The sequence below is a fragment of the Aptenodytes patagonicus genome, chromosome 1 (genome assembly GCF_965638725.1).
Source record: "Aptenodytes patagonicus chromosome 1, bAptPat1.pri.cur, whole genome shotgun sequence".
Taxonomy (NCBI): domain Eukaryota; kingdom Metazoa; phylum Chordata; class Aves; order Sphenisciformes; family Spheniscidae; genus Aptenodytes; species Aptenodytes patagonicus.
In genome coordinates this window covers 43,751,951-43,779,350 of record NC_134949.1, presented here as the reverse complement: position 1 = coordinate 43,779,350, position 27,400 = coordinate 43,751,951, and the positions used below count along the sequence as shown (strand labels likewise).

Genomic DNA, 27,400 nt, shown 5'->3' with positions numbered 1-27,400 from the left:
TACGATCTTGCGCTAGAACAAAATTATATCAGATGTTCTGCACAGAAATGTATGCCACTATTCTGTTTCACAGTTTGATAGAATAAGACTGTAACAAAGTTTTCTCCTAGAGGGAATGAAAAAGAGGGTGATAGAAAGCCTGAGGCTGTCACTTCCTCAAATCTACACTCATCGTCTCTTGAACCTTTTCATAGATTCCCAGAAAATCCACATTCATCAACACATCTTAAAGTATGGTTGGGATTGCTATAAACCTGCATCAGTCAAACAATTATCACATAGTTAAGCCTGTTTTTATTGAAGGTATTAAAGGACATTTGTGAGCATTTTGTTTGGTCTCCCCATTGACTCTAAAATAGTAAAGAGCTATGCAATATTAAGAAATTACAAAAGATTCTACCAACATTTCGGCTATGCTCCCATAAGCATTTTCAAAAAAGCAGACCAAAACACAAATACAAATATAAGTGATTTCCTAAGCTGCTAATTTATCTCTTGTAAGTGTAGTAAATTTTAAATACAACAAAAGCTCATTTTTTCAATTCTATTTTAATCCATTTTCCATGGGCACCAATTGTCATGAACAGCACTGCCTGTGCTTCTTTGGAAATATATGGATTTGTAATTTTTTTTTTGGTAAATGAAGAGAGAAAGTCATCTTCTCCATAGCAGCTGCAAAATATAATCTTATTTCATTAACTGACATCTGCAAAACAACAATGTGTAGAACATCACATTTGTTGCACAGTCTATGAAAATACTAAGAGATAAAAGTTGATAAAAAGGACTGACAGTAGCAAAGAAAGCAGCAGTACAAATATAAAACTATGACTTAAATGAATGCAAGAATGCAAGGAAAAGACTGAGTCACACATTGCTACCAAGGAATCTATTAAAGAATATATAGGAATAAGGAAAGAACATTTTGCTTCAGAATAGGTAAGAAAATTAATCATAGGACAAAAGAAAGAATGAAGACTGCAATAATTCAATATGGCTCACATTGCACTTTACATGTATTTACATTTTATTTGCCATCTACACAAAATTATCAGCAACCTCAAATGTTTGCAAGACATGAGAATTAAACAGGTGGCAGGCCTGGGAAAGGAAAAAATGCATGGATACAATTGCATCAGATCTCCTTTTCAGAGAATGACAAGAATTAATGAATCTCTATGGAGAGTGAGGGTAGAGCAACAAAGAATGGCTGAAGGGAAAATAACTATGTTATAAAGCTTCTATTCCTTCAAAAGGAAATATATGAAAAGTTGGGTTCAAATGCTGCAAGGATGAATGGAACACTCCCCATTAAATTCTACATGATCTGGATTAGCAACAGGGAAAATTATGGCCAAAGTGCATCAAAACTGAAATATAAAAAGTAATGAATGGCAAGGGAGACAAGGGCCAGACAATGAGAATATCTGAAATGCACAGAATCGTCACTAAACTGAATTAAAACACTCTTTTGAAAACCATAAGAACAAGCAACAAGAAAGGATGACAGTCACATTTTGAAATGCAAACAGAACAAGGGGCAGAGAAAGAAATATCGTTCTTGAGCAGATGGCAGTGGTAATTTATAAACAGGAGAAATCAGTGTAACTATGTGTCACAGGTTCCTAAAGAAACTGTTCAGACAAACATCAGGTGCTTTGCAGAGAGGAAGAACTGTAGAGCATACGAAGTAACACACAAGGGCAGGAACCAACCAGTAAAGGACAAGTTTTTCAGGATCCAGTCCACAGAATTATGTAAGAAAGTAAAAGATAGAAGCAGTTTCTGAGAGGTTGGTAGTGAAATGGTTAAATAGGAGATGAAAAGTTTAAAAAAATCTTAAAAGCTATTGAGAGGCTATAAAATGCTTTATAGTTTACATTTTTATATTTTCTATCCAGTAGGTGCTATATTAGAGCTATAGAAAAGACCATTTGTTTTAGAAACTGAAAGTCTGCTTTGAAACCTCTTTTTTTTCCTTATTTTAAGCTTAAAAAATATTATTAGATATCTTCTTATCTTAGAGAGGATGGGCTACAGGGAAGAAAAGTGTGACAAATACATTCTTGCTATTGCATTGTTCTCCCTTTTCTGTGTGAAGGTTATTAGAAAAGTTAGTCATTTGCCATCATCAAAAAGGAACCCTTTTGTGTATGGTAATTTCTAAGTCTCTCAAATGAAACAGAAGTTTGTAGTATGAAACTTCAGATAGTGCTGGTGCATTTTTGCATGCTGTTTCAAAATATAGCCATTAAGATGAATTTTAGGAAAAAAAAATAATTGCTAATGAAACTGTGGCAGTAATATTAATATGTAGGAGGCTATGAAGGTGTATTTTTTACAATGTTCCGTCAACATATCACAGCAGTAGCCTAGAAAACTCACGAAACTGCAGTAATTCCCAGCATGTAATGAGAGTTATATCAAATATGTAAATTAATTTCATAGCTATGTGAGGTAAACAAATGGCATGTGCAGGAAGAGCCACTTTTCCTGATGACCAGTGCTTATCACAGGAACAAATCTCTTCTCTAATTTATGCAACTCACCATTATTAAATATCATCTATTTGCTTAGGTACACAGTTAACCGATGTAATTGGTATGCAGAGATACTATATACTTTAGTTACTTGGACTGCGGGACAATGAAGATGAAAGAACTTCCTTCCTGAAGTTCCTTTTGTTGGGAACCGTGAAGACTGTAATGATTGCGCCTTTGAGAAGTAGAACAAAATGGGGCCAAAGCTGATTTTCGAGATAGAAAGACAGCTCAGTTAAAATAAAATTAAATCCCTAAGGTCCATTTGAAGGTCAGCTGCTGCAGATCCTGGTGCAATCACATTAAGCAATTCATTCTGCATTATCTCCGAGACACATAAAAATACATCAGATTAGACTAACAGCAGTTTGTTTGCTTAGACCCTTACTAGAAAACAGAGAGCAGAAAGAAGAAATAAACCTTTTTCTAATTTTTCTTCTTTGCAGTCATTAGATAATGATTCTGTAGTGGGAAAAGCAGGAACTACATATCTGTTTCCCTTCACTATAACCAAGTGACTAGCAATGGCTAGAGACTTGGTTCATCGCTTTCCTTTCTATTAACCAAGGAAGACACATGACTATGTACACATTCCATTTTTCAGCCTATGTCAGTGCAATGCACTTGGTGCAGAACGTTAAGGTTGCATTTTAAACCTCGAGAACACTGAAACAAAGGCCTTTTTCTAAATTGAGAGTGGTGTAACCAAGACTGGCATACGGATTGCCAGTATTCTGGCATGGATCTATTTAAATTCATAATCATAACCACTACATTTGCATTACTGTGTTTCACCCAGCAGAAGCTGCGTGTCCAATATGCTTCATTTTTTCCCTAGTACTTCTGAGCAGGAGGCAATATGAAACCCAGTTCCTTATAAATGCAACTGCCTGTAGAAATCAGCTACCTAACTTTGTTTATATGCCTAGGAAAACCAGGGTGCTCTTTTAATATAACAAATGTAACAAAATCCATCTGGACCTCAAGCTGTGCTCATCATTCCTGTGCGTGATAAAATAGTTTGTCCGTCTCGGGGAATTTTGCTGACAGCTTACTGAAACCAGTTACTGCCTAATCCATAAATGAGACAGAACTTCTTTCATCCACATGTGTTTTCTCTTAGTATCTGGGTGGTTGAAAGATCATCACTGCAGAAAGTTTAGATGTATTGCTGTGATAATGGAATCCACTAGCAAAGCGAAGCATGGAAATATAATGTAACCATTGTTGTCATCTATCTGTACTGACAGATATAAATAAGGCCACCAACACTGCATTTTTTTAACTAAATCTCAAAGCTGCAACAAAGTCATAAGGAAAGAGTGAAGTGCCTACCTCAGATTTTGAAGTATTCAATTCCCACAGCTAGTCATACAAGAATATAGGAAATTTTAGGATAAAAAGAAATCAGAAATCACATCTAAAACGATTCTCTCCCTTAAGTTACCATTTATTATTTACCGCAGATTTTTCCATTAATCATCTAAATAATTTTAAGAGTTTTTACACTTACTGGTACGAAATTATAATCTTCCATAAATAAAGCATATTCTTTGCAATGAAATTTCACTTACCATAAATCAACTTCCTTTGTTCTTTTTACATTTAGTTTGAAATGTTGCTGTTGGCCCTAGGATTAGATAGGCCAATGATACTCTTTCACATGCAGAATCTTGCTCTCCAGCTGTGTGCACAATTTTCACGATTTTGAGCTTGGTTACAGACAGATTACATGGGATTAGTAATGTTAAAGTATCGCCGCACTGACCAATTTTAGATAACTTTGTCAGGAGCCTGCCGTAGAAAATTCATTATCCTCCTATCCAGACTTTACACTAAGGGGAGAGAGGCTCCTCCAGAAATCAGTTTAATTACATTCCTGATCTGTGTTGTCTACTGTAGGAGACACCAATTACCTAGTCATCCAAGGACAACTAGCCTACTGAATTAGTCTCCTGAATTCCCCATTTCTGTACAAACCTAATCCTGTCAGTCTCATGATATTCTGATTATAACCTTCCCCTGGGGCTTCTGTTTGTTTACCATATCAAAATAACCTGGCTATGAAAGCTGTAGAGTCCCAGTATAATTTTTTATGCCTGTTTCAGCTTTTGTTGACAAAGGGCCCAAACACTCTCTCACTGAGGTTGATACTAAAGTAGGTTGGCTTCGGTGGCACACGGAACGGGCTCAGAGCCAGTAACGATCACAGACATTGATCATTACTGAGGACATCATAACCTGGAAATCAGCATGAGAGTACCATCATTGTCATCGTCATCATCAGGACCACTCTCTTAAATTAGGAGAGTGAGACAGTACCGCTGTACATACAAGGACAAAACTTCCTTGGTCTTCAGCAGGGCCTGAAGGCTACCACTTCTGTATCCTGACCATCTTCTGTGTGACTTCTCAGAGGTATTTCCCTCTGCCATGTATAATCTGTATTTCTCTCTGAAACAGTAGAGAGCATCACCTTTTCATACTTGTTTAATAAAGCACACACAATGGCTTTTTACCTCCTAGGAAATCAAGTTGAAATTAAGCAATATGGTTACTATACCTTAGCTGGAAGCAACAAAGAAGATAACTTTTCCAATGGAATAATCTAACCTAAAGTAACTGCAATTATTAAGACATAGTTTCAAAGTCTTAAATTACAACATGAAATGTGATTGTTTACTGAACATTTTTAAAAAGTACAAAGTCTATAAAAAGCATTCACCTTTTTCAGTGTATATGTTTTGGTTTTGTTTACATGTCTGCACATATACAAACATGTACATATCAAATGCACTTAAAAGTATACAGTGCCTCAAAAAGACAGCTTTATTTCTCAGGTGTCTAACACAGTAGAAATATGCGAGTCTTCAAGTAAAATAAAATACCCGTAGGTATAAGAAGATAATTTTCACAATACCCTTGAAAATTTACTCCAATTATGTTTGAAGAGTTTTGCCATTACTGAGTAAAGATGAATGTGCCATTCAGGTGTTTGCTACTACATTCATTATCTGGCTTCTGCCATAATAATAAGATAATTTTTCTTGTTCCTCACAAAAACCTGAAAGAACTATTTCTAGGTAATAAAGGACCACAGACCAAATTAATGGAAAATAATCTCTGTCATGTGCATTTGTCAAATAATTTTTCCAACATATACACCATGTGTAATGCAGTAATTTGCTGCCTTGAGGTTTCTACGTGCCAATCCTTTTCACAGTATAAAATGTTACAAAACAGAAAGTATTAAGACTTTTTAAACGCATATTCAGAACTGCAACAGGCTAATAAAGTGAGGCATAGCTGCGCAATAAATGTGTAATAATAAATTGCCTTAAAGGTTAACATCCACTATGAAAGGATAAAATAGCTTGTTTTAGCACCACTAGTTTAGAAAAAAAGTAAAATTACTCTATTATTGACAGTAGTTAGATTATCTATTGAGGTAATAATTTCACATGGAAAAGGTGAAGAATGTGACATTATTACACACCTTAGATTTTATCACTTTTCAATACTCTTCGTTCAATGAAAGAGGAAGGTTTAAGTATCTGTATGAAACTACTTTTTGCCAAAAATACCTAAAGGTCTCAGGTGTCCCATGGAGCAGCCATATGAGTTCCCTAGGACCTTCTAAACCATGAACTCCTGCCCTGTAAATCAGTCAGTCATGTTGGTTCCTTCTGTAATTAATGCTGAGACACAGTGGCCATGAAAGCAATCATATCATAGAAATCAGTCTTGGGAGTCATGTAAGCTACCTGTCCACATTTCAGATAGCAAAAGGCAGGCAAGAGGCAAAATCAATCCCATCAAAGGCATCTTTTCTTATTTAATTTCATATTTTGGCTTCTTTCTAAACAGAAGCTTTTATTTACTCATTAACAGCTTAAAACTAAAAAGCTGTTTGGGAAATAATTTTGAATTATTTTCCAAAATATTTGTTTTGATGGGAAGAAAAGAATTAATTAAATTAAATTAAGTGACTGCTATGAAAAGAAGGGTTGCTAAGTCCACCACAGAGAGTTCGTATCAATGTATACTTGTATATGCCCATCTATTTGTGGAAAACCTGTTTTTCAAATGTAGTCATTTTTCTTAGAAGAGGACATATTATTTTATGCTGATTTCCTAATATTACTTCAAAACAGTGACAAATTAAAAAGCCAATTAGTATTAAAAAAAGATCTATATTTCTGGTTGTTTCTAAGTCCTGGAGCTCCTTGTTTTGCTAGCAGCTCAGAATACTAGATGTATTTGTAGCAGAAGATAGAAATCTGTCATACAGAAGAAAGCTTTTAGAAGTAGGGAGCTTTCTTTATCCTTATAGGCTTTACTGAAAAATATATGGATAGAGAAAATCATATTCTCTCAGGCAAGTTTATGGTGACAAACATTGAACTTCGGTATATGTGAAAGCAAACAGAAAAATTCTTGCTTTCAGTTTACAGATAGGAAATAAGAAAGATGGTATCAATCTTGGTGTAATAATTTCTTACATAGAAACATTTTGCAGCTGAAACATAGCTATGAATAGAAATTTAATCAAAGAATGAAATTATTTCAAACTCCTGGCATTAAAGTAGAAGGTCTAAAGCACACCGATGGAAGTAGAAATTTTGTTAAACCAACCTTAAACGTCACTTTACAAAGGCATGAATGCTGGGGTTCTGGGCATGGAATGATTGCCTTTCCTCCTAATGAAGTATATTTAAACATAGCAAAGTGGAAGAGGAGAAAAAGCCGCTGAAGGACCATGAGATCTTGGGGAATTATAATAAAAAGAAAGCTTTATAAAAACTTCATCACCTCTTTGCCTACCATTCCTGAGCAGACAAAGGACTAGTGTGCAATCGCCGTCTTCCAAATAGTAAACAACTGCTTTGCTCCAAGCTTTTTTGGACAAACAGAATTCCTTGCAATAGTGGTGATGTATAAACAAACACGGTAACTATTTCTTTATTAAAAATTCACCATTGGTAAATTAGAAAAGCAGGAAATGTTTCAGTTCTTTTACTAAATTATAAACAGAAAACAATAACCAAAGGTATTTACATGAAGCTGGCTAAGCCCTTAATTCCACTGATTAAAGCAGTGAACATTTGTGGACCTACATTCAAAATGCCTTCCTTATGATAGGAAAAACAATTAATTTCTGAATAACAAGATGTTAGTGCCTCTTATGCAGTATTAAATATCCTTCAGAAATCAGAAATTCAACTTCAGAAAATGTTGAGTGGTCAGATTCTTCTAGGATCACACCATAATTCCCTAGATTACATGTTAATAGTAAACTTCACAGAGAAAGCATTCAAAGACATTAATTTTCAGCAGCAGAGAAAAAAAATGCATTTCACATTGTAATGCCCAAGGCAAACACAAGTTTATTTTAATTTTTGTATCAAATGAGGTAACTAAAATGCCATCAGCAACATTTTCCTATAAACATATTTTTACAACATTCCTAGTTTCAAGACAAAGATCTCTATTAGGCTGAAGTGTGAAAAGTTTTCTCAACTGAAGAAGAAATATGTTTATTATAAACATGAAAGTCTAATTTAGGTATGAATGGACTCAAGAACCAAAATTTCATTATCGTAGTCTGATACTTTTAATCCATCCTAGATCATTGACTTATCACATTCTAGACATACAATTGTTCGGTAAGTATGCAAAAAAATTTAAACAAGCAAATAATAAATCAAACAAGTATTAAGCCCAACACAGCAATATATAAAGCTCTTCATTAAACTACACTTTACATAATCCTACACGTGAATGGCTTTTTTTTAACTTCCTCAATAAAGTATACGCTGCTAATACTCTTTCCATTTAAATAGATATTTGTGTTTAAAACTGATTCTTTTGTCATGGCCAGTAGCAACTACCTTCTCAAAATATGCTTTCAGCTTCAGTCTGAAAGCAAGGTAATTCAGCAATTAAGGATTCTGCTGAGTGCTTTGCTTTCCCAAAACTAAATCATAAACTGACCACTTAAAAGAACCTAGATTAAGGCCATTTCTTCTCCCTTTCAAAAACCATTCAAATAGAATTAGGCACTCAAAAACAGAATGCGTGGGGATGAAAAGAGTTTATAACAGATGAAAGTATTAATTGTGCTTTTTCCCCATGTATTTTGCTAATCATTTGAAATTGTTCATTTAGATGTGGAACTGGGTATGTGAGGAAAACATGAAAATAACCAGTATGCTAACCTCAGGGTGTGCTAACAGTCTCTTAATGTGCAAAGGACAGTAGAATCAATAATAAAGTGAAAGAATGCTTTAAAATTAATTAAAATTTGAACTAAATTTAATTGGGAATGTTCTCTGTTCTCACTCTAGCTTTACTCCCAAGAAATGCAAGCTTAATACCAAACAAACACTTAAGATACTGTTTTCACACATCCATTGCAAAAATAGCTAAAATAAAGAACAAGCCAGTCTTTTAAGTCTTAAAGTGGCCTAATTTTTTCACAAAATTTTGACTTTTTTGAACAGACAAATAAAACGCTTTTACACCTGAGAAAATTAACTTGTTAACCTACCTCGACTGCATATCTTGGTGTGTTTTTGACTGGCTGATTTCAGCTGGAGGTGAAGGGACTTGCTGTTGTAGTTCCACCAAAGACTGGTAGTACTGTTGCTGATGATGTTGCTGCTGTTTGTACCGAGACAAACTGAAAAACAGCCCTAAAATGGCTTTCAAATTTCCATTTCTTATTTCTATTTAAAAAAAAAGGAAAAGAAAAAGAAGTGAAAACACTGTGGTTTTAGATTTCAGTTTTGTAACAGTTTTATACTGAAAAATCTCTGTACATATCTATAGCTATACATGTTTATGCCTTGTATCTCTTAATTTATGTCTAATATCAGGGACATGTTAGATATCACTGATACTTTATTGTTTGTTATAATCTTTGCTTATTCACACAAACAAATAAATAAATAAATACGTATCTCCATAATGTCCTCATGATGAGCCATACATGCATGGTCATAAAGAAAAGTACACAAAACCTTAAATAATATACATAATCTGAAATGAATACTCCTGCTTCAATACAGTACAAATATTCTCAGTAAGCAGAGGGGCATTCAGAAAAATTTGGATTCTTTCTGACCTTAGGTACACATCCCTTCTACCTCATGGCTTTAAATTACTCTTCTTGCTTTTTGGGCAAATTCTGTGTACACTGGGAGTAAACAGTGACTTTAGAAAAATCGGAAAGAGGAGATGGTAACAGTCTTGCGAATGAGCACATATCCATTCACAAGAATTTTCAAGGAACATGAGAGAAGGAGATGAATGGAAAATACCTATTAAAAAAGGTGACTGTAAGGTTCATGATTACATCTTTGAACATTCCAACTACATGATTTTCTAGCTTTCTATTTTACACTGCTATTACTGATTAATGAAGACTTCAGAACCACAGCTTTCACATGAGGCTAAAATAACTACCCGTATGAAATTCTGGTGAGCCACAGTAGCATCCTCATGTCTCCCATTCCTTTCTTAGCCTTTCCCCAGCCTGAGATGAAGGTTTTAAAAGGATAATGTTATTCTTTGCTCATAAAGGATCTCTGTGTCAAAAAAGAAGCCTCAAGAGGCTTTAATGAAATTATCTGCAGCACTTAGGTCTGTTCATAACCTCATTATTAATTTTCTTTGGCACTGAACTTCTTGTGAAAGGTTTTCATTAGGCCTATAGCCTTGTAACCTCACGTGCAACACTGCAATCTTTCTGCCTTCCCTGCAAATCTAAATACTGAGCTGTATGTGCTACACAGCCTTTCTCAGGTAATTTTTAAAGCACAGTTTATAAACAATGACTGTCATATTCATGTCCTTTAAACCATACTAATTTTCTTTCAATAGGATTAGGTGAAATGTTAGTACATACACTAACAGGCCAGCAAACACTGGAGCCCTTATGCTCTCAACCCGCTCTTCAAAAGCAAACACAATCCTGGACACTGGAATATACCTTGCAAAATGGAAATTTGTTCTAAATATCCATACTTTCTCATCTTCCCTATGAAGATGATGCAGGATCTTTGATTCCCCATAAGACCACCAGAGACATGCAGAAGAACTTTCTCAGAATTATAAAGCTTTTTAGGCAACAATGACTTTTGCAGTCACATTGGTTTCAATGAAAATCATTATCAAGGAACACAGAAAACTTAGATTTAAAATTATCTTAAAAAAACCCCAACAAAAACACATAACTATCCATCTTTAAGCTGCTCTGATTCTAAAAGATTTTCTGTATGTGATACTGGTTTATTTATTCTTACGATTTTGCATCACTTAATGCTCAGAAAAAGAACCCTTTGTTTGTTAAATCCCACTCACCATTTTTTATCTTAAAATTTTGTTCTCTTGATGTTAAACTATATTTTTTACTATTTCTAAAGAAGAATGTTTTCAGTTTTGAACTTCTTTTTTCTTTCCTACTTTTAAATGAGTTGAAAGATTTCTCTTAAACAGAAAAAATCCAGAAACTTCTAATATGTAATAAACACTTGCAGGGAAGAGGAGGGGAGTGTTTTTCTTTGTAGCAACTGGCTTATTATTTATCATCTGGGTTCTCCAGTAGAGATTCTGCAGTCAAGATTTGAAAACTACTTTTGTTCTAGACCTCCTTGTTCAAGTGTCAAAATGAGGTGAGAAACTGTTTGTGAAATCTTCAATCCTTGTTAAGATCATGGTTTGCTGTTCCAGAAACTTTCTGGTCATCAATAAATGACCCAGTAGTAAGAAGACATATTTACCAAAGCCTATTACAAGAAACAGAGTTACGGTTTATAAACTTAATTGATTTTAAACATAAATGTGCTGACAAAACACTATGAAGGTAACTTGACAATTTCATGATAAAAAAAAAGTCTGTTTTTCTCAATTTCTCCTCCTCAAGAGAAATTGTAATATTCAGGATTGTACATGCTAAAAATGGTCTATTTAAGGGAATCACACTTCTGTGATACTTTAAACTAGTATCATTACAAATATATTAGTGGATTTACCCCAGATTCATGAACAACTGCAATACAGCAAAACTAGTTTTAATCTTACTTCAGAACTCAAGGTCTGCCTTATTAAAATTCTGTTTTAAAAATTAATGAACGTTTTAAAAAATAGTCCCTGCATTTAACACTATGTAGTATTATTGCTTTTAGTAGTATTTGAACTTAATGCTACACAATTGAAGCTTATTTCCTATCAAAAAAGATTTTCCAAAGCAAAACAAAGATATGAATAATGGAATGTATTACAGAATGCACTCAGATTTTGATTTAACAAAGTACAGAAAAAAGTGTCATGCGCCGTGTCATGGTATTAAAAAACAAAGAGTATCCTCATGAAATAAATTCACGCTATTCACACATTTGATTGTTATTTCATATGCAAGTAAAAATAGGCTGCACTAAAAAATTCAGGTTCTAAACAGCTTTGAGATGAACGGTAACATGTAAATGTTCAGTGTTCTCATGCATCAACATATCTACAGTATATACAGAAGTTCTTTTAAATGAGTTAAGGAGCTTTCCGTAAGTAGACAATCAAAGTCGGTAGATAGTAGATATCATGGCCGTGTTACACTTCTGCTAAGGTACTAGAAAGGTGGAAATGGTGAAAGATAACAATTCTGAGTTAATTTGAAAATAAAACAGTGGTTAACATTAAAAATTTTTTCTCTGGGTATCTTCTAAAATTCAGCTGAAATTACCATCTCTGAAAAAAAAAATGTATTTTTCCTTCTAGCTTTTAGTTGTGCTACAAGCAAAATAAAAATATAGGATTGTGTCTTGTTAATACCTATTGCCTTCAGCTGCCATGGAAGTCAGAGGGATTTTGAAGGTGCACAGCACGTTGCAGAACTGCTTAATTTGTTGTAGGACAAACGCTTGTGTACATGTTATTAATTTACAAGATAAAGTATCCACCTGACTTAATTTTACATTAATAAGGCAAATATTACATACTGATTAAGAAAATCGGTATTTTAGTGAGTTTGATTTAATATATTTATTAACTTAGTTGTAACTGTATTAGGCAATCACTTGAGGTGACTAATACGGCAAAAAAGGCTATAATATAAGCAGCAAGACCATTCACTCTTTCACTTAATATATGACATCAAAAGAATACAATAATTTTCAGACTCATCCTGACAGTATTATTACTAATAACAAATTTGCTTAAACAAATAGTCTTCCCTGGGTTTACTTAACTGAGCAAGATTCTCATATTCATTTTTGTTGTTTTAAATCCCTTATATAAACAAGTTTAAAAGTACGCTTGGGAAACCCTGTACCTATCTAATATTGTGGAGATAACATGAAAAGATTAATACTATTGAAAAAATACTATTTTAAAACATTGTCTCGAGCTTCATAATAACATTGAATTTCTTGATTTGATTTCAAGGGAAAATTAAAAGGAAACTCACTTGCTATTACTAATCTATATTTGCATGCTGTTCAAGACAGCTGGAGTTTGGAATTTAAGTGCAAATAATTTGTATTAAGAGAATAAGTTTTCAGAAAAAAATCCTATTATTTGTTCTGATGATTTGTTTCTCTTACCTTCTGCAGAAAGACCTTGGACATTTACGCCTCTGGCTGCCAGAAAGCTAAGGCAGACATCAACATTCTCAATCTGCAATATGAACAGAAATAACAGGCAGCATAAGACTATTTGACAAAATGTAGAAATGCAGGGGGAAAAAAAAAAAAAGAAACAGCCCAGGAATGAATACTTTACATTCATTGCATACTACAGCTCTTTACCAAAGTTTAACAAGAATGATTACTGCTAATTGGGGAATTGATATAAAGCTTTCATTGTCTGCTTTGGTGCTTAAAAACAATTCATAAATGCCCAATCCAGAATGGCATGCTGGCAAACGAGCAACCCACCTACTTAACATAAAACTGGATTTTATACGCTACAAACAAGCAGCAATGAAAGCATCCATAGAGGATTAGACACTGAGTATATGTCTGGAGATGTGGGTGACTGAGTTAACTAAAAAATGGAAGCAAAAATCTCCAACAAATGTGTTAGCAAAGGTATTTCCTTGGGATGATGTAGAATTCTGTGAAAATGATGTCACAGCAGTGGTTTATTCTCTATTTTTTTCCTTCAAATCTTATGCTAAATAATTTTAATTTATTTAATGTTTATGCTTCTCTGAAGAGTGCTTGCTTAGGGAAGGACACGGTGCTGACTTCTGTTGGTGGTTCAGAAGAAATCTACAGTTACCACAGAGAGCTTCAGGTAAGAGAAGAACATGTAGCCTAAATGTAGATCAATAAAAGGATAAAACTTCTGCCTCTAAAATGAGTAATCACAGAACTAATTTGACTCCTTTCATATGTCTATTTCTAATAGATTAGGGAGCCAGAATGTTCCAAAAGGTTCTAGTGAGTCACCATTCCCAGCTGGTTCCCCTAGCCCTCCCAGGATCTATGAAGCAAATATTCCGCTATAAATGTAAAATCTTTTAACTAACAACTTTGTCCATAAATATGCTGCTATGAAAACAGAAAAATTATGTATAGAGAGGCGTCCTATGTCAAATGTCTTCAACAGACTTGATTTTAAAATACATTTTTTAGCTTGATGGACTTTTTCAAGGCAATTAGGACCAGAAAAACAAAAAAAAATGTTTAACAATATATTTTAAATACCTATTTTCATTGGAAAACATTAAAAAAAAGAAAGGAATATTCGACACCAAAAACATAAGCCTGCAGTAGATCAAGTCCATGCAGTTAATTTTATTTGAATGTTTACACATTTTACAGTACCTCATATCAACAGTTTTCAACCATCAAAACACGAGGAGTAAATTCATTCCTTGAATAAAAGCTGCTTGACCCTTGGCAGTATCTTTTCTTGCCTAGGAGGAGGGCCTTTTATTATTGTCATCTTTCTATGACTGTAGTTCTGCCATTATTCTCAGAAAATGGAGATATATAATGGATATATATAAAATGGAGCTGAAAGGAATATAAATACTCTTTTTACTACTGATCCTAGAAGTCTATATTACAAGCTCACACAGACTCTCTTGATCCACAGGTAGTATTTATAAACTTATAAATACCTGCAAATTTTTTACATATGTTCTTTTTAAGGACAATAAACTCCAAAGCATTAGTAAACACATCTTTAAAAGAGTCTTTTCAAACACTTGTTTTCAAGGACATTCTACCATTTGTAGGGAATGATAAATAATCTCTCTCCTAAATCAATTAAAAAAAATCCCAAACCAGAAACAACTCTGCAGCTAACACTAACTAAAGTTACTCCAAAAATTGGGGTTTACCACAAAGCTTTCATAAATCAGTTTGGCAGGTGTCACCAATTGGCACAGCTGTGAATGTGGAATAACCATCCTAAAATCAATGGGGTTACTCCAAATCTGGCCCAGCACAGTAATTGCAGAAACTCAGGCCGTAACTCTGTCATTCTCTTAAATGTTTATGTAGTTTTACACCATGAAAAAAACCCAAATAAACCAGGTCATTTCGTAAGGTGTAGAGATGTGACACAGCTAAGTCAGTTGAAAGCTGGCTGCAGCTAAAATAGGAGGATCTGCTTCTTCCTCACCTCCTCTTCCTCCCAGGCGTGGGGCCCTGCCGCTGCCACCTCTGCTGGGCTTCAGCACTTCTCTGAGCGCACCGGGAGCTGGCTCCGTGCAGAAAACTCGCCCAGCAAAAAAGGCAAATGTATTTTAGTCACTCCGGTTTCTCCTGCAGTCAGATGAGCACAGGAGTCAGCAGAGGGTAGGGCACGTCCCAGCCTGAGTAAGGCATGGTTTGGGAGAGGAAAGGGGAGGTGGGAAGGAGGGACAGACAGACGGTGCCACTCCTGATGGCAACGGCAAGGCACTGGGCTGGCTCAGCCCTGACGTCCAGCTACACCCCTGCATCGGTCGTGAAAATAATGCACACGGTGAGAATATTTCTACTCGACCTTTAAACAATATCAACTACATAAGAAAACAATTTGAATGGAAATTTTCCTGTCCTGAAGAATTTAAAAGAAATGAAGATTTGTTTGGATATTAGCTGTATGACTGAGCGTCTCTTTGAACTTTCAAATCAACCATAATGCAGAATCAGCTACTTCAAAGATGGGAAATTTTGCTCTACAACTAAGTACTGGAAGCCAAAGGAAAAAAAAAAAGAAAAATCAGACTGATGTCAGTAGCATCCACCTCCAAATAACTGAAAAAAAATTTCCTAGCAGACCTCGTAGTGTAACCAAGACATTTTTCATAATGGGCACGTGCCCTTTGCTGTCGTTCATGAGGCCACAGCTATAAACAAAACCTAATTTATTAGGGAACATTTGAACCATAATGTGCTGTGAAAACATCTCAATATCTATCTGCAATACTGAATATTTAGTAAATAGAAGCCTAACACATAAACCTTAACATACATTTAAGGTGAAAAATACCCTATAGAAATGGCACCTGGTTACTTTACGTGTCTACTTCTACAGCGTGTGTCTTTGAAGTCACATCTCTCAAACTCTCAGACAAAACTAGTCATTACCATTAACACCAATGACTCAATATACTGCAGAACTACAAAGCAAATTCTGTTTTGCTTCACAGTTCACCAAGAGAACTGTAATAGAAGCCCTAAGTCCGAAGTCATCCCTCTTGGTGGTGGTGTATGAAGCAATAGCAGTGGCCAACTTTCAGACAATAGACTGTGGTTGCACTGTTAGCCTTATAATAAAGTCTTGTTTTGACTTGTGAATTGAGCAAGTTTGGTGTGGCAACTCACAGCCACATAATACACTGAAAATGTCAGAAAATAACTCTTACAGTCAGTTTTCTGATAATAACTGCAGTTACTATACAACTCTCAGGAACTGTTAGGAGATTCAGAGAGACATGCATTAATATATTCTTGGGTTATTTTCACTTTCTTTCCTCTCCAGTCTAGAAAACCTTAGCCTTAAAGTTGTCCCATTTTGAAGCTTTCAGTGTGTCTCTAAACATTGCTTTAATTACCTACTTCTTGCCTTGGCAAACCACAGTTATTCTTTGAACTCAAACCCTAGCAGCCCCAAACACTTTTTATTCAAACTTACTAACAGATGAGAGTAATTTTGCAATTACAAAAGTTCTGAGAGATTTTAAGCAGCTTCCACTCCTCAGTACTGTTTCAATCAAGCATGGTATGAATCCCTGAAGTCCATGTTTATTTAAGTAGTTAGTGGTGGGGTTATTATACGCTGGGGTAAACTCTTCCTAGAGCTGACACTGCATACGTAGAACTCTACCTGCTTATATATCAAGGGCTGAAGATTTTGCCATGTAACACTTAACATAGATGCCAGACAAATTTCGTATCTCACAAATGGCCACAATTTTGTAGTGAATTTTGCTTGCAAAAAGTACCAGTTCATAACAGAGTTGGTGTTCATCGTTATCGCGAATAGTATCATCAGAATTACAAAGTGTTGTAGCAGAAGATATAGCTCATTACAGTTCAGAATTCAGGATATACAGATTGACTCCAAATCTTACATATCAAGATACAGAAAAGTGACTCAAATTTGCAAATTTGCTTGTACAGGTAGATGTTGCCAAGATCAGACTGTTGCTGAACAGCACTCCATCACTGTCAATCCCCCAATTTTTTTGTTCCTCGGCACTTATTTTATATTAAAGGTTCAAAAGAGTGCAAGAAGTGCAATATGTTGAATAGCAGATCTGCCATATTAAAAATCTTAAACCCCATAAATGGGATAAAGAATTAATGACATAACAAACCTTCATTGCCATGCAGATATTTGTCCACATAGCTATTCAATTAACCATGTTGAAAGTCAATCAATACTACACGAGATTGCTTTTCAGAGGTAACAAAAAACTATCTCTAATAGTTAAGCGATAATATAAATGCTTCCTTATCACTTATATCTCAAGAACAATATGTCCAAATCTGAAATGTAGCTCCAGCATCGTGGGTGCAGATAAACTCATCTAAGAGGATGCTAATTTAGTAATTAAGATTTGTGGGCGTCATCAGGTAGATAATACCATTTGATGCTTTTTAAATTAAGCCTACTGAGTTATGCTTACAATATATTAAGCTTCTTTCATAAATCAAATCCTTTTAATATTGTTCATACATACAGCATTATGAAGAAAACACCTGAAATACTTACACCATAAACATTAGTGAGTCCCAAGATATTTCTACACTCACATTTTAAGGGTGTATAGTCCAAACAATGATGTACAAATAAGCGGCAATATCACAACTCTGATACTATTAATACATTACATGGCATACAAAGAAGATACATTGCAAATCTGCTGTAACATATTACATTGCGTAGTTGTGGGTAATCTGCTTCTGACTGGAAGCTATTTGAAATTTTACCGACAGAAATAAATCACCAAACCAGACCGTGGGACTTGCATGTAGATAAACAGTAGTACTTAATACCCAGCAGTTAGCAGACTTACAGGAAGAGCTCATTTGTGGGATTGTACTCAATTACCAAGATTAGCTTTCATCTCTTTTGTCTGGCAGACAACACTTTCTTCACTTCCAAACATAAATTTAATTGTGGGATGCTCAGAAGACAAGTAATGATGAGTAATACAGCATTATGTTTTTCTGTATTTATAAGAAGCTCTGAAAAATACCTCAGTCTGACTAACTCTCTCTTGTTAAGTTTATGACAATATAGTTTACAAAAGCATATAGACACATACACAAGTTAGTTGTTATTTGTCTACTTCGAGCTGGATTCTTCCTGCTGAAGAATGGGACACCTTTATAAATATGACACATTATTATTACAGAGTGTTTCTATACATATATGCTCCTAAAATACTCTTGGTTATTTTGGCAGCAAAAGTAAACCAGTAATTTCTGTTAGCACTTCATTCAGCGCTATCTTCCATAGCTCTGTGTGTGTTTTGACATTCTGATTCATGACCCAAAGCCCCAGATAAAATCTGGCAAAGGATTTGCTTTGTAGAAGTTTTCTAATGTTGCTGATGGCTGATTAGGGACACTCATGGAAACAGTCTGCCACAGAAACCCAGAGAGTCGCATATATACTCACTTTCCAGAGCAAAGAAACTCCATAAAACTCTTCAGTAGTTGTTGCTTTCTTTTTCAATACCAATATTAAATAGTACTCCTTTGAGATTAGTATTATGGCATGAGATAATCAGTGTCACAGTAACGGTATTTCAAACACACTTTACCAGCAAGATTTCTTCCTAAATTTCCTCAGAGTATTAACCTGAGTTGAGAGACCTGTATTTCACTCTTTCTTTCCCATGGATATTCATCACTAACAAAATTTGTGGAGGTCAATGGATTTAAATGAATGCAGAATTAGAAAATAATTTATTGTTATTACACAGCTCATTCTCATTCAAGTTCCATAGCACTAGTAGAATCAAAATCAAATAAAAATACAATTCAGGCCTTACAGGTAGCATCCTGGACTCTAAATATTCACAATACACATGCTGCATAAAATGAATAAAATGAAAAATGGAAGAGCAGATACTATTTGTCTGTCTGACTTTCACATGAACCAAGCATGGACGGAGACACACTAGCTTTTGAGTTCTGGCTGCTTTCTTAGTAGTAGGTGAAGTGCCAGTGATCTGGTCTTAATTGCAGACTCTAAAAAGAACAGAGATTCAGGCAAGCAACCGAGATGCCTTCATGTGTGGATAAAAGCATTTTTGGTGCACATGTTGGAGCTGATGAGAGAATGAAACTGTCCATGGTAGACTTAGTTATATAGAATGCTCTGGAAGAAACTGGAAAATATTTCAAGGTGGGCATGGCCTAAACTCTGATCTTCCCTCGCCTAATAGAGAACGGTATGCGAATTGGTCATGTACACTGTCACAGATACCTGTTTAAACCTCACAAACACACACACGCTACCTAAAAGGTCTATTTTTTGGCCAAATTTATAGTCTTGCACAACCTGCTACACCTAAAGCTGTTCTCGGAGATTGAGAAGGACAAGTTTATTTCACTTTCTGTTCTTAATCGACTCATCCATTGCACACACTGTGACTTGTTGACGACTCACTTGAGGTGTGGGAAACACCCAGATTTTTGGTCTGCCTTGTAACTTTGTTCCTTATGGGTTTTCTTCCCAGCTGGTTTCACTAGTTTGTATTCCTGTTTTGCCTCTCCTTGAAGCATAGGGATAGAAAGCTATGAGGGAGATATAAGGAGAATATGCTTGCAGTTTTATACTGACATATGTTTTTATCCTTGGTTTTATCACTAAGATTATTTAACTAAGCCAGACTTCATAAACCAGGCAGGTGGACATTCAGCTTTTTTCACTATGTACAAAATAGGCACAGGTCCAATACTTCCTTCACCAAAAAAAAAAAATCAAACTCAAGAACTTTCTCCATTTCAAACAAGTGATAACTGAATACACAGCCTGCTCTTCTACTTACTATCATGCTTGCGTTATACATATCTATATGTACTATGATTTTGTCAGGCTGAGTTTGGGCCCAAACGCCCATTTCTGATAGCTGCCTTACACCAAGGAGGTTCAACTGAAGTCAAAAGCATCTTTCCAGATTAAAACTGGTATACCAAGATGGATTACCCAGTCCAATGTCTTTATCCCCCTGCCTATCCATTCTTCAAATGCCACACATGCAACACTGTTTGGGAGTCTAGGTGATTCTTAAATGATCACTGAAACAATATTCAGTGAGGAGAATCCCCTGTTGTTCTTCACTTGAAAACAGATGTTTGGCACATCTGAAGTACCTTTGCAAAGGGTAATACAATTAAAATATAAAAAAATCCCTAATGCCTTTATAATTGTACATATTCTGTGGGACAAAATGTAACTAATCCATAAAAAGTAAGCAATTATGATTTATTTGTTATAACATATGGTAAGATTTATTTTAATTATTTGTAAAAGTACCAATCAGTAAACTCAATCATTATAAGAACCACCTTCTATGCCATGCACTCCATTCGATTTGGCATTGTTGTTGATTGACCTGTTTTCTGTGAAAAGGTGTCACAAAATTTTACGTACAAAATTGTTGTAGTATTTTCACTACACTGTATTGCTGTATGTTATCCACAATAGCTGATTCCTAGGTATTCCAAAACAGAGGTTCCCGCTGCAGAAAACATTTTTTCTCAAATTTATCTCTACTATAGCTAGAACAAAAGAGTAGGCTTAAAGACTTTCAAAGGGAACAATGTGAAATAAATTCCTATGGGCTCATTTTACAAGTATTATAGTTGAACTGTAACAAGCAGACTGGTTTCTTCTTATATCGCACAGGTTAAACTAGTTTAACACATCTGAAAGCAAGCCATCTGCTTTCTTGTCTCTTGCATATTTAAAGTTGGGTATGCTTATTAACATATATATGTGTTCATACTAAATTAATACTAAAAGATTTTTATTATTGAGCAAGACTGTCTGAAAGTCTTATATTTCCATCAAGATTCCCTGTGAAGAAACTGTACATAGTATTATTACATAATAAAAAATATTTTTTACTACTACTACTACTTAATAAGGACACTTTGAAGAGCAGAGAATACACTCAAATTCTTCCAAATCCTGAAGTAAATGCAGTGGGAAGAAATGTGGCCCAGAGTAACGCAAAACTTATAGTGACCCAACCGAGGAACCTCTTTGGTTTCAAATTCGCAGTCTCTGTGCAAGATGCTGGTATGGCCGGCTGCACGTTGCACTGTTCCCTTGACCAAAGACTACTGAGACTGTGTGAAATTTGCCATGAATTCCAGTTCACCTTTGTCCTGGTTTCGGCAGGGTTAGAGTTAATTTCCTTCCTAGTAGCTGGTACAGTGCTGTGTTTTGGATTTAGGGTGAGAACAATGTTGATAACGCACCGATGTTTTAGTTGTTGCTAGGTAGTGCTTACACTAGTCAAGGACTTGTCAGCTTCCCATGTTCTACCGACTGAGAAGGCTGGAGGTGCACAAGAAGCTGGGAGGGGGCACAGCCAGGACAGCTGACCGAAACTGGCCAAAGGGATATTCCATACCATGTGACGTCATGCTCAGTATATAAAGCTGGGGGAAGAAGAAGGAAGGGGGGGACGTTTGGAGTGATGGCGTTTGTCTTCCCAAGTAACCGTTAGGCGTGATGGAGCCCTGCTTTCCTGGAGATGGCTGAACACCTGCCTGCCCATGGGAAGTAGTGAATGAATTCCTTGTTTTGCTTTGCTTGCGTGCGTGGCTTTTGCTTTACCTATTAAACTGTCTTTATCTCAACCCACGAGTTTTTCTCACTTTTACCCTTCCGATTCTCTCCCCCATCCCACCGGGGGGGAGTGAGCGAGCGGCTGCGTGGTGCTTAGTTGCCAACTGAGATTAAACCACAACAACCTTGTAGAAATGGGGGAAATTTGAAGAAAGGGAAAGTCAGGAGATAAACAAGCTCTCCAGTAAAACTTGCAAAAGTACAAAGAAGAGCAGAGACTTAAAAATCACATTATTTATGTTCTGATAATTTATTTCCCACGAGCTCCTAACATGACAGCTTATTGCATTAATTTTTTGTAACTATACTGGAAGGCAATGTCAAGTTTTCGTGGGTGGTGTAAATTTGAAAACCCACCCAGATAAAACAGGTGCTAGCAGTCCTGCTGGGAGATATTAAGTGCGTTCTGCTGACTTGCTGTTGCACGTGGCCTGTTACCTCACCCAGATGCAAGGCACATTCCATTTTTCTATGGAAATTATAATGCATTTCAGGGTGTTAAGCAGAATACGCTGACACGCACACACATTCAGCTTAACTATTTTCTAACAAGTTCCTCATTACTTGCAATAGAATAATTTAAGGAGCTGACGTGGTCTAACCCCAGCCAGAGACTGAGAACCACACAGCTCGCTCACTCTCCCCCGCCCCCGGTGGGATGGGGGAGAGAATCGGAAGAGTAAAAGTGAGAAAACTCTTGGGTTGAGATAAGAACAGTTTAATAATTGAAATAAAATAAAATAGTAACAATAATAATAATAATAGAATATACAAAGCAAGTGATGCACAGTGCAATTGCTCACCACCCGCCGACCGACGCCCAGCCAGTTCCCGAGCAGCGGTCACCCCTCCCCCAGCCAACTCCCCCCAGTTTATGTACTGAGCATGACGTCACATGGTATGGAATGTCCCTTTGGGCAGTTTGGGTCAGCTGTCCTGGCTGTGCCCCCTCCCAGCTTCTTGTGCACCTCCAGCCTTCTTGGTCGGTAGAGCATGGGAAGCTGAAAAGTCCTTAACTAGTGTAAGCATTACCTAGTAAAAACTGAAACATCGGTGTGTTATCAACATTGTTCTCATCCTAAATCCAAAACACAGCACTGTACCAGCTACTAGGAAGGAAATTAACTCTATCCCAGCTGAAACCAGGACAGGAGCATTTAATGAAAATAACTATCAGTGCACTATGTATCAGTCCAAAAAACTGTTCCAAACTCAGCATTGGCTTTGCAATAAGAGACCATATATGCAAATTAAAAACTGATTTACTGGAAGCATTTGGGGAGAATTTTACCTTAGAGGATAATAACTACTGGTATGTAGAAGGCCTCCCAGGCAAAAATTTTTAGGAAATGATGCTGGAGTTATTTAATTATTAGTTATTTTTTGAGGAAAAGATGATGGTGTTATTTAAAACTGAAATGCCTTCCACTTCCTTTTCCAACAGATATTAAGGAACATGCACATCAAATTCTTCCAACATGCACTCCAAACACGAAATATGACCAGTAAACCCAGAAATGTGAAAACAAATTAACTTCTCAAATACTTGGAGAATTCAACAGACATATGTACTGACCTGCTGATAAAAGAATGTATGAGGTCACTGTTGAGGTCAGAGTATGAGCTGGGGTGTGTATTGTTTTTAAGAAAATGCTACAGTGGGAACTGGATCCCTTTTGGCATGTATTATTGTCAGTCCTGTCAGGAACATGAAAGCAACAATTGGCATCGCAGGTTTTTCACCTAGCCCCTGACTTGGTGCTTGGAAAGCTTGGAGTGAATGGGAGATGATCTCTGTAATGTCAAATACAGTTTGTTTGGTGTTTTTTCTGTTTGTACACATCAACAAGTTAATGAACAATTCAGTTATTCTAAATAAAAGCATTAATCCTAATCATGATTTTTAGATGGCCAAACAGATCATTATGAACATCTGCTGGTCATTTTCATATAAAAACCAAAAAAACTCTACCCACAAACACCTCAAAAAACACATAAGAGAAGAATGCAAAATTTGACTCTGTTCATCTATATAATGGTGTGATCTTGGGTTCATGAGAGGCAGGTCCTGCTTGACCAACCTGATCTCCTTCTATGACCAGGTGACCCGCCTAGTGGATGAGGGAAAGGCTGTGGATGTGGTCTACCTGGACTTCAGCAAGGCCTTTGACACCGTCTCCCACAGCATTCTCCTAGAGAAGCTGGCGGCTCACGGCTTAGACAGGTGGACTCTGCGCTGGGTCAAAAACTGGCTGGACGGCCGGGCCCAGAGAGTTGTGGTGAATGGAGTTACATCCAGTTGGCGGCCGGTCACGAGCGGTGTTCCCCAGGGCTCAGTTTTGGGGCCGGTCTTGTTTAATATCTTTATTGATGATCTGGATGAGGGGATTGAGTGCACCCTCAGTAAGTTTGCAGACGACACCAAGCTGGGTGGGAGTGTTGATCTGCTCGAGGGTAGGAAGGCTCTGCAGAGGGACCTGGACAGGCTGGATGGATGGGCCCAGGCCAACTGTATGAGGTTCAACAAGGCCAAGTGCCGGGTCCTGCACTTCGGCCACAACAACCCCATGCAGCGCTACAGGCTTGGGGAAGAGTGGCTGGAAAGCTGCCTGGCGGAAAAGGACCTGGGGGTGTTGGTCGACAGCCGGCTGAACATGAGCCGGCAGTGTGCCCAGGCGGCCAAGAAGGCCAATGGCATCCTGGCCTGTATCAGAAATAGTGTGGCCAGTAGGAGTAGGGAAGTGATTGTGCCCCTGTACTCGGCCCTGGTGAGGCCGCACCTCGAATACTGTGTTCAGTTTTGGGCCCCTCACTACAAGAAGGACGTTGAGGTGCTGGAGCGTGTCCAGAGAAGGGCAACGAGGCTGGTGAGGGGTCTGGAGCACAAGTCTTATGAGGAGCGGCTGAGGGAACTGGGACTGTTCAGCCTGGAGAAAAGGAGGCTGAGGGGAGACCTCATCGCTCTCTACAACTACCTGACAGGAGGTTGTAGCGAGGTGGGTGTTGGTCTTTTCTCTGAAGTAACAAGCGATAGGACAAGAGGAAATGGCCTCAAGTTGCGGCAGGGGAGGTTTAGATTGGATGTAAGGAAAAATTTCTTTACTGAAAGAGTGGTGAAACATTGGAACAGGCTGCCCAGGGAAGTGGTTGAGTCACCATCCCTGGAGGTATTTAAAAGACGTGTAGATGAGGCGCTTAGGGACATGGTTTAGTGGGCCTGGTGGTGTTGGGTTGACGGTTGGACTCGATGATCTTAGAGGTCTTTTCCAACCTCAATGATTCTATGATTCTATGATTCTATGATTCTCTTGTCTTCCTTTCTTACCCACTCTTCCTTTTGTGTGTTGTCTGCATTTGCTTTACCCCTTTCTATACAGTAGTCTCTACAGCAGACATTGTAAAGCACAAAGTACAATGATGGTAATTTCTGAAGTGCTTTTGTGCTACTATAATAGAAGAAAATGTTGGATTTTTGATTGGAATATAGTGCTGGATTTGGTCCTGAATAGACTCCTGGATTTGGATTCAGAAAACCATGAAAGTATTTCAATATCTTGCATGAATTTCTTAGAAAGCTAAAATATGACTCCACAGCAGCATGGATCAAAAGAAAAGAGTAGGCAAAATTCTCTTCCAGAGTCTCAAAGTAACTCCCCACTTCAGTGCTCTCATCTCCGCAGGCCTGGGGCCACCGCCACTGTGAAAGAGCCCTACACATGCACTAAGAACACAAAATTGAAGATAAATACTACCCTGGGAGGACATTTTTTAAGGCAATGATAAAAGGAACTCTGTTTAAACACAGTGTTTTTTAAAGCAATGCATCACTTTAGTGAGCCTGTCTACAATCTTTTTTTTAGTTATGCAACACTTCTGAGTCAGCAAGGTACCAACACCTAAATATTTATGGAACTTGGCAACTTCCGAAAATTGGAGGGCAATGTGAAAATGCACGCTTCTTTAAAACAGAGGAGTTTCTCTCCATTAGGTCAAAAGAGAGTCTACAACAGAGTGTTCATTTACTAGACTTAATTAAACCTTTGAAAGCATTCCAGTTCTCTCCTTCACCACTACTTAGTACATAGCAACTTCATTTAGCTCATCAAAAAAAAGCAGCTTTTAGAAGTAAGGGCAATTACAACCACTGACGGGATGAATCCTTTAAAAGATAAGTAAACAGGTAAACTATGGGGCATTTCACTGCATCTCTTGAGCTTTGCAAATGGAATCCATCCAGATGCACTTTATGCTTTCTGAACACTCTCTCTTGACTACACCAGAAGTCATAATGCTACAGCTTGTGCAGGAGAGACACTGGCAATTTGCTCCTACCCTTCTGGCCTTTTGATTTTATAAACATTCTGATTTTTTTTTAATTAGATATATTTTGCACATTACCCTGAAAAATATTCATAGAACATCGAGCTCATCAGAAGAAAAGTGATAAAAATACTTGTTATTAGCAACCTCTAAAAGTACAGCCCAGAGATTTCTGTAGGTCTAAAGTTATGTGGCTGGTCCTCCACCTGGAACTTAAAGTCCTTGGGAAACTATATGCAAGAGAGAACATAACTAAGTCGCTGATTTTCCTTTATGTTTAGTCTTCATTTTACTGACTCAAATTGATCTAAGCCCTAAAGAAAAAGACTCGAAACAAAATCAATGATTAATTGATGTCACAGGTTATTAAAACTATTCAAATTAAACCAGACATCTTTAAAAGCCATAGGGATAATACGAAAGGCTCAGATTCAGGCTTTCACTTCTGCTAGTGTACCTGAGCATTGTATTTTATACCACGTTTAGCATAATATACAAAGAAATATTAGGTCATGCTGTATATGTTTTCATAGCATGCTTATAAACAGCCTTCACAGTTACCTATCTCTTTGCTCTGTGCTCATAACCATGGGAAGCATTTTCCACATTTTCACAAGATCTTGTGTCTAGATCCTCCGTCAAGGAAAATAAAAGCACCTGGAACCACGGAAGGCAATGAGATACCTGCTCTTAAGTTCAATAGGGCCAGGATTTTTTCTTGAATTCTTAGCCAAATGTTATACTAGAAACGTCAGAAGTGCTCAAGCCTATAAAATGAGGCCTGAATAAGCACTTATTGCTTGTTGTCACTTCACTTCCAGTTTTAGCCAATGAAGTGTGAAGTGCAGGAGGAAGCAATGTTTTAAATAGTTATCCAAGTGTTTTCAAGTTCCAAAATACAGCCAGTATTACTTGAAAAATAAGCATTTACTGGCTTTGGAGGGGGCACATATCTTCAAATACGTTAATTTATACGATGTAACAATATAAATCTTTCAAAACTGTTTATGCTAAGAAATCCAAATAGAAGCCTTATATATACAAGAACTGTGAAGACACCCTTGCACATATGTTTACTGTGGACTGTTACTGCTGATTTATGAACTAAGTGAGAGCTTTTACAAAAAAACCCCTAATTTAAAGTTGTTATTATTGGGAGGAATTACCGAGAAAATCTGTGAGTGACAGGCAAAACAACCCACTAGACTGGGATGCTGGTTAGCTAG

General features: G+C 36.7%; 1 protein-coding gene across 9 annotated transcripts in view; it reads right to left on the bottom strand.

Annotated features, from left to right (window-relative positions):
- Positions 1 to 27,400, bottom strand: part of NAV3 (neuron navigator 3) — a 576,126-nt gene that overhangs the window by 154,426 nt on the left and 394,300 nt on the right. For all 9 annotated transcript variants that reach the window (XM_076333407.1, XM_076333424.1, XM_076333396.1 and 6 more), the window contains 2 exons: positions 13,139 to 13,211; positions 9,091 to 9,268 (listed from right to left, as the gene is read on the bottom strand). In XM_076333407.1, the coding sequence (XP_076189522.1) occupies positions 9,091 to 9,268; positions 13,139 to 13,211 (251 nt within the window). The remainder of the gene's footprint in view (positions 1 to 9,090; positions 9,269 to 13,138; positions 13,212 to 27,400) is intronic.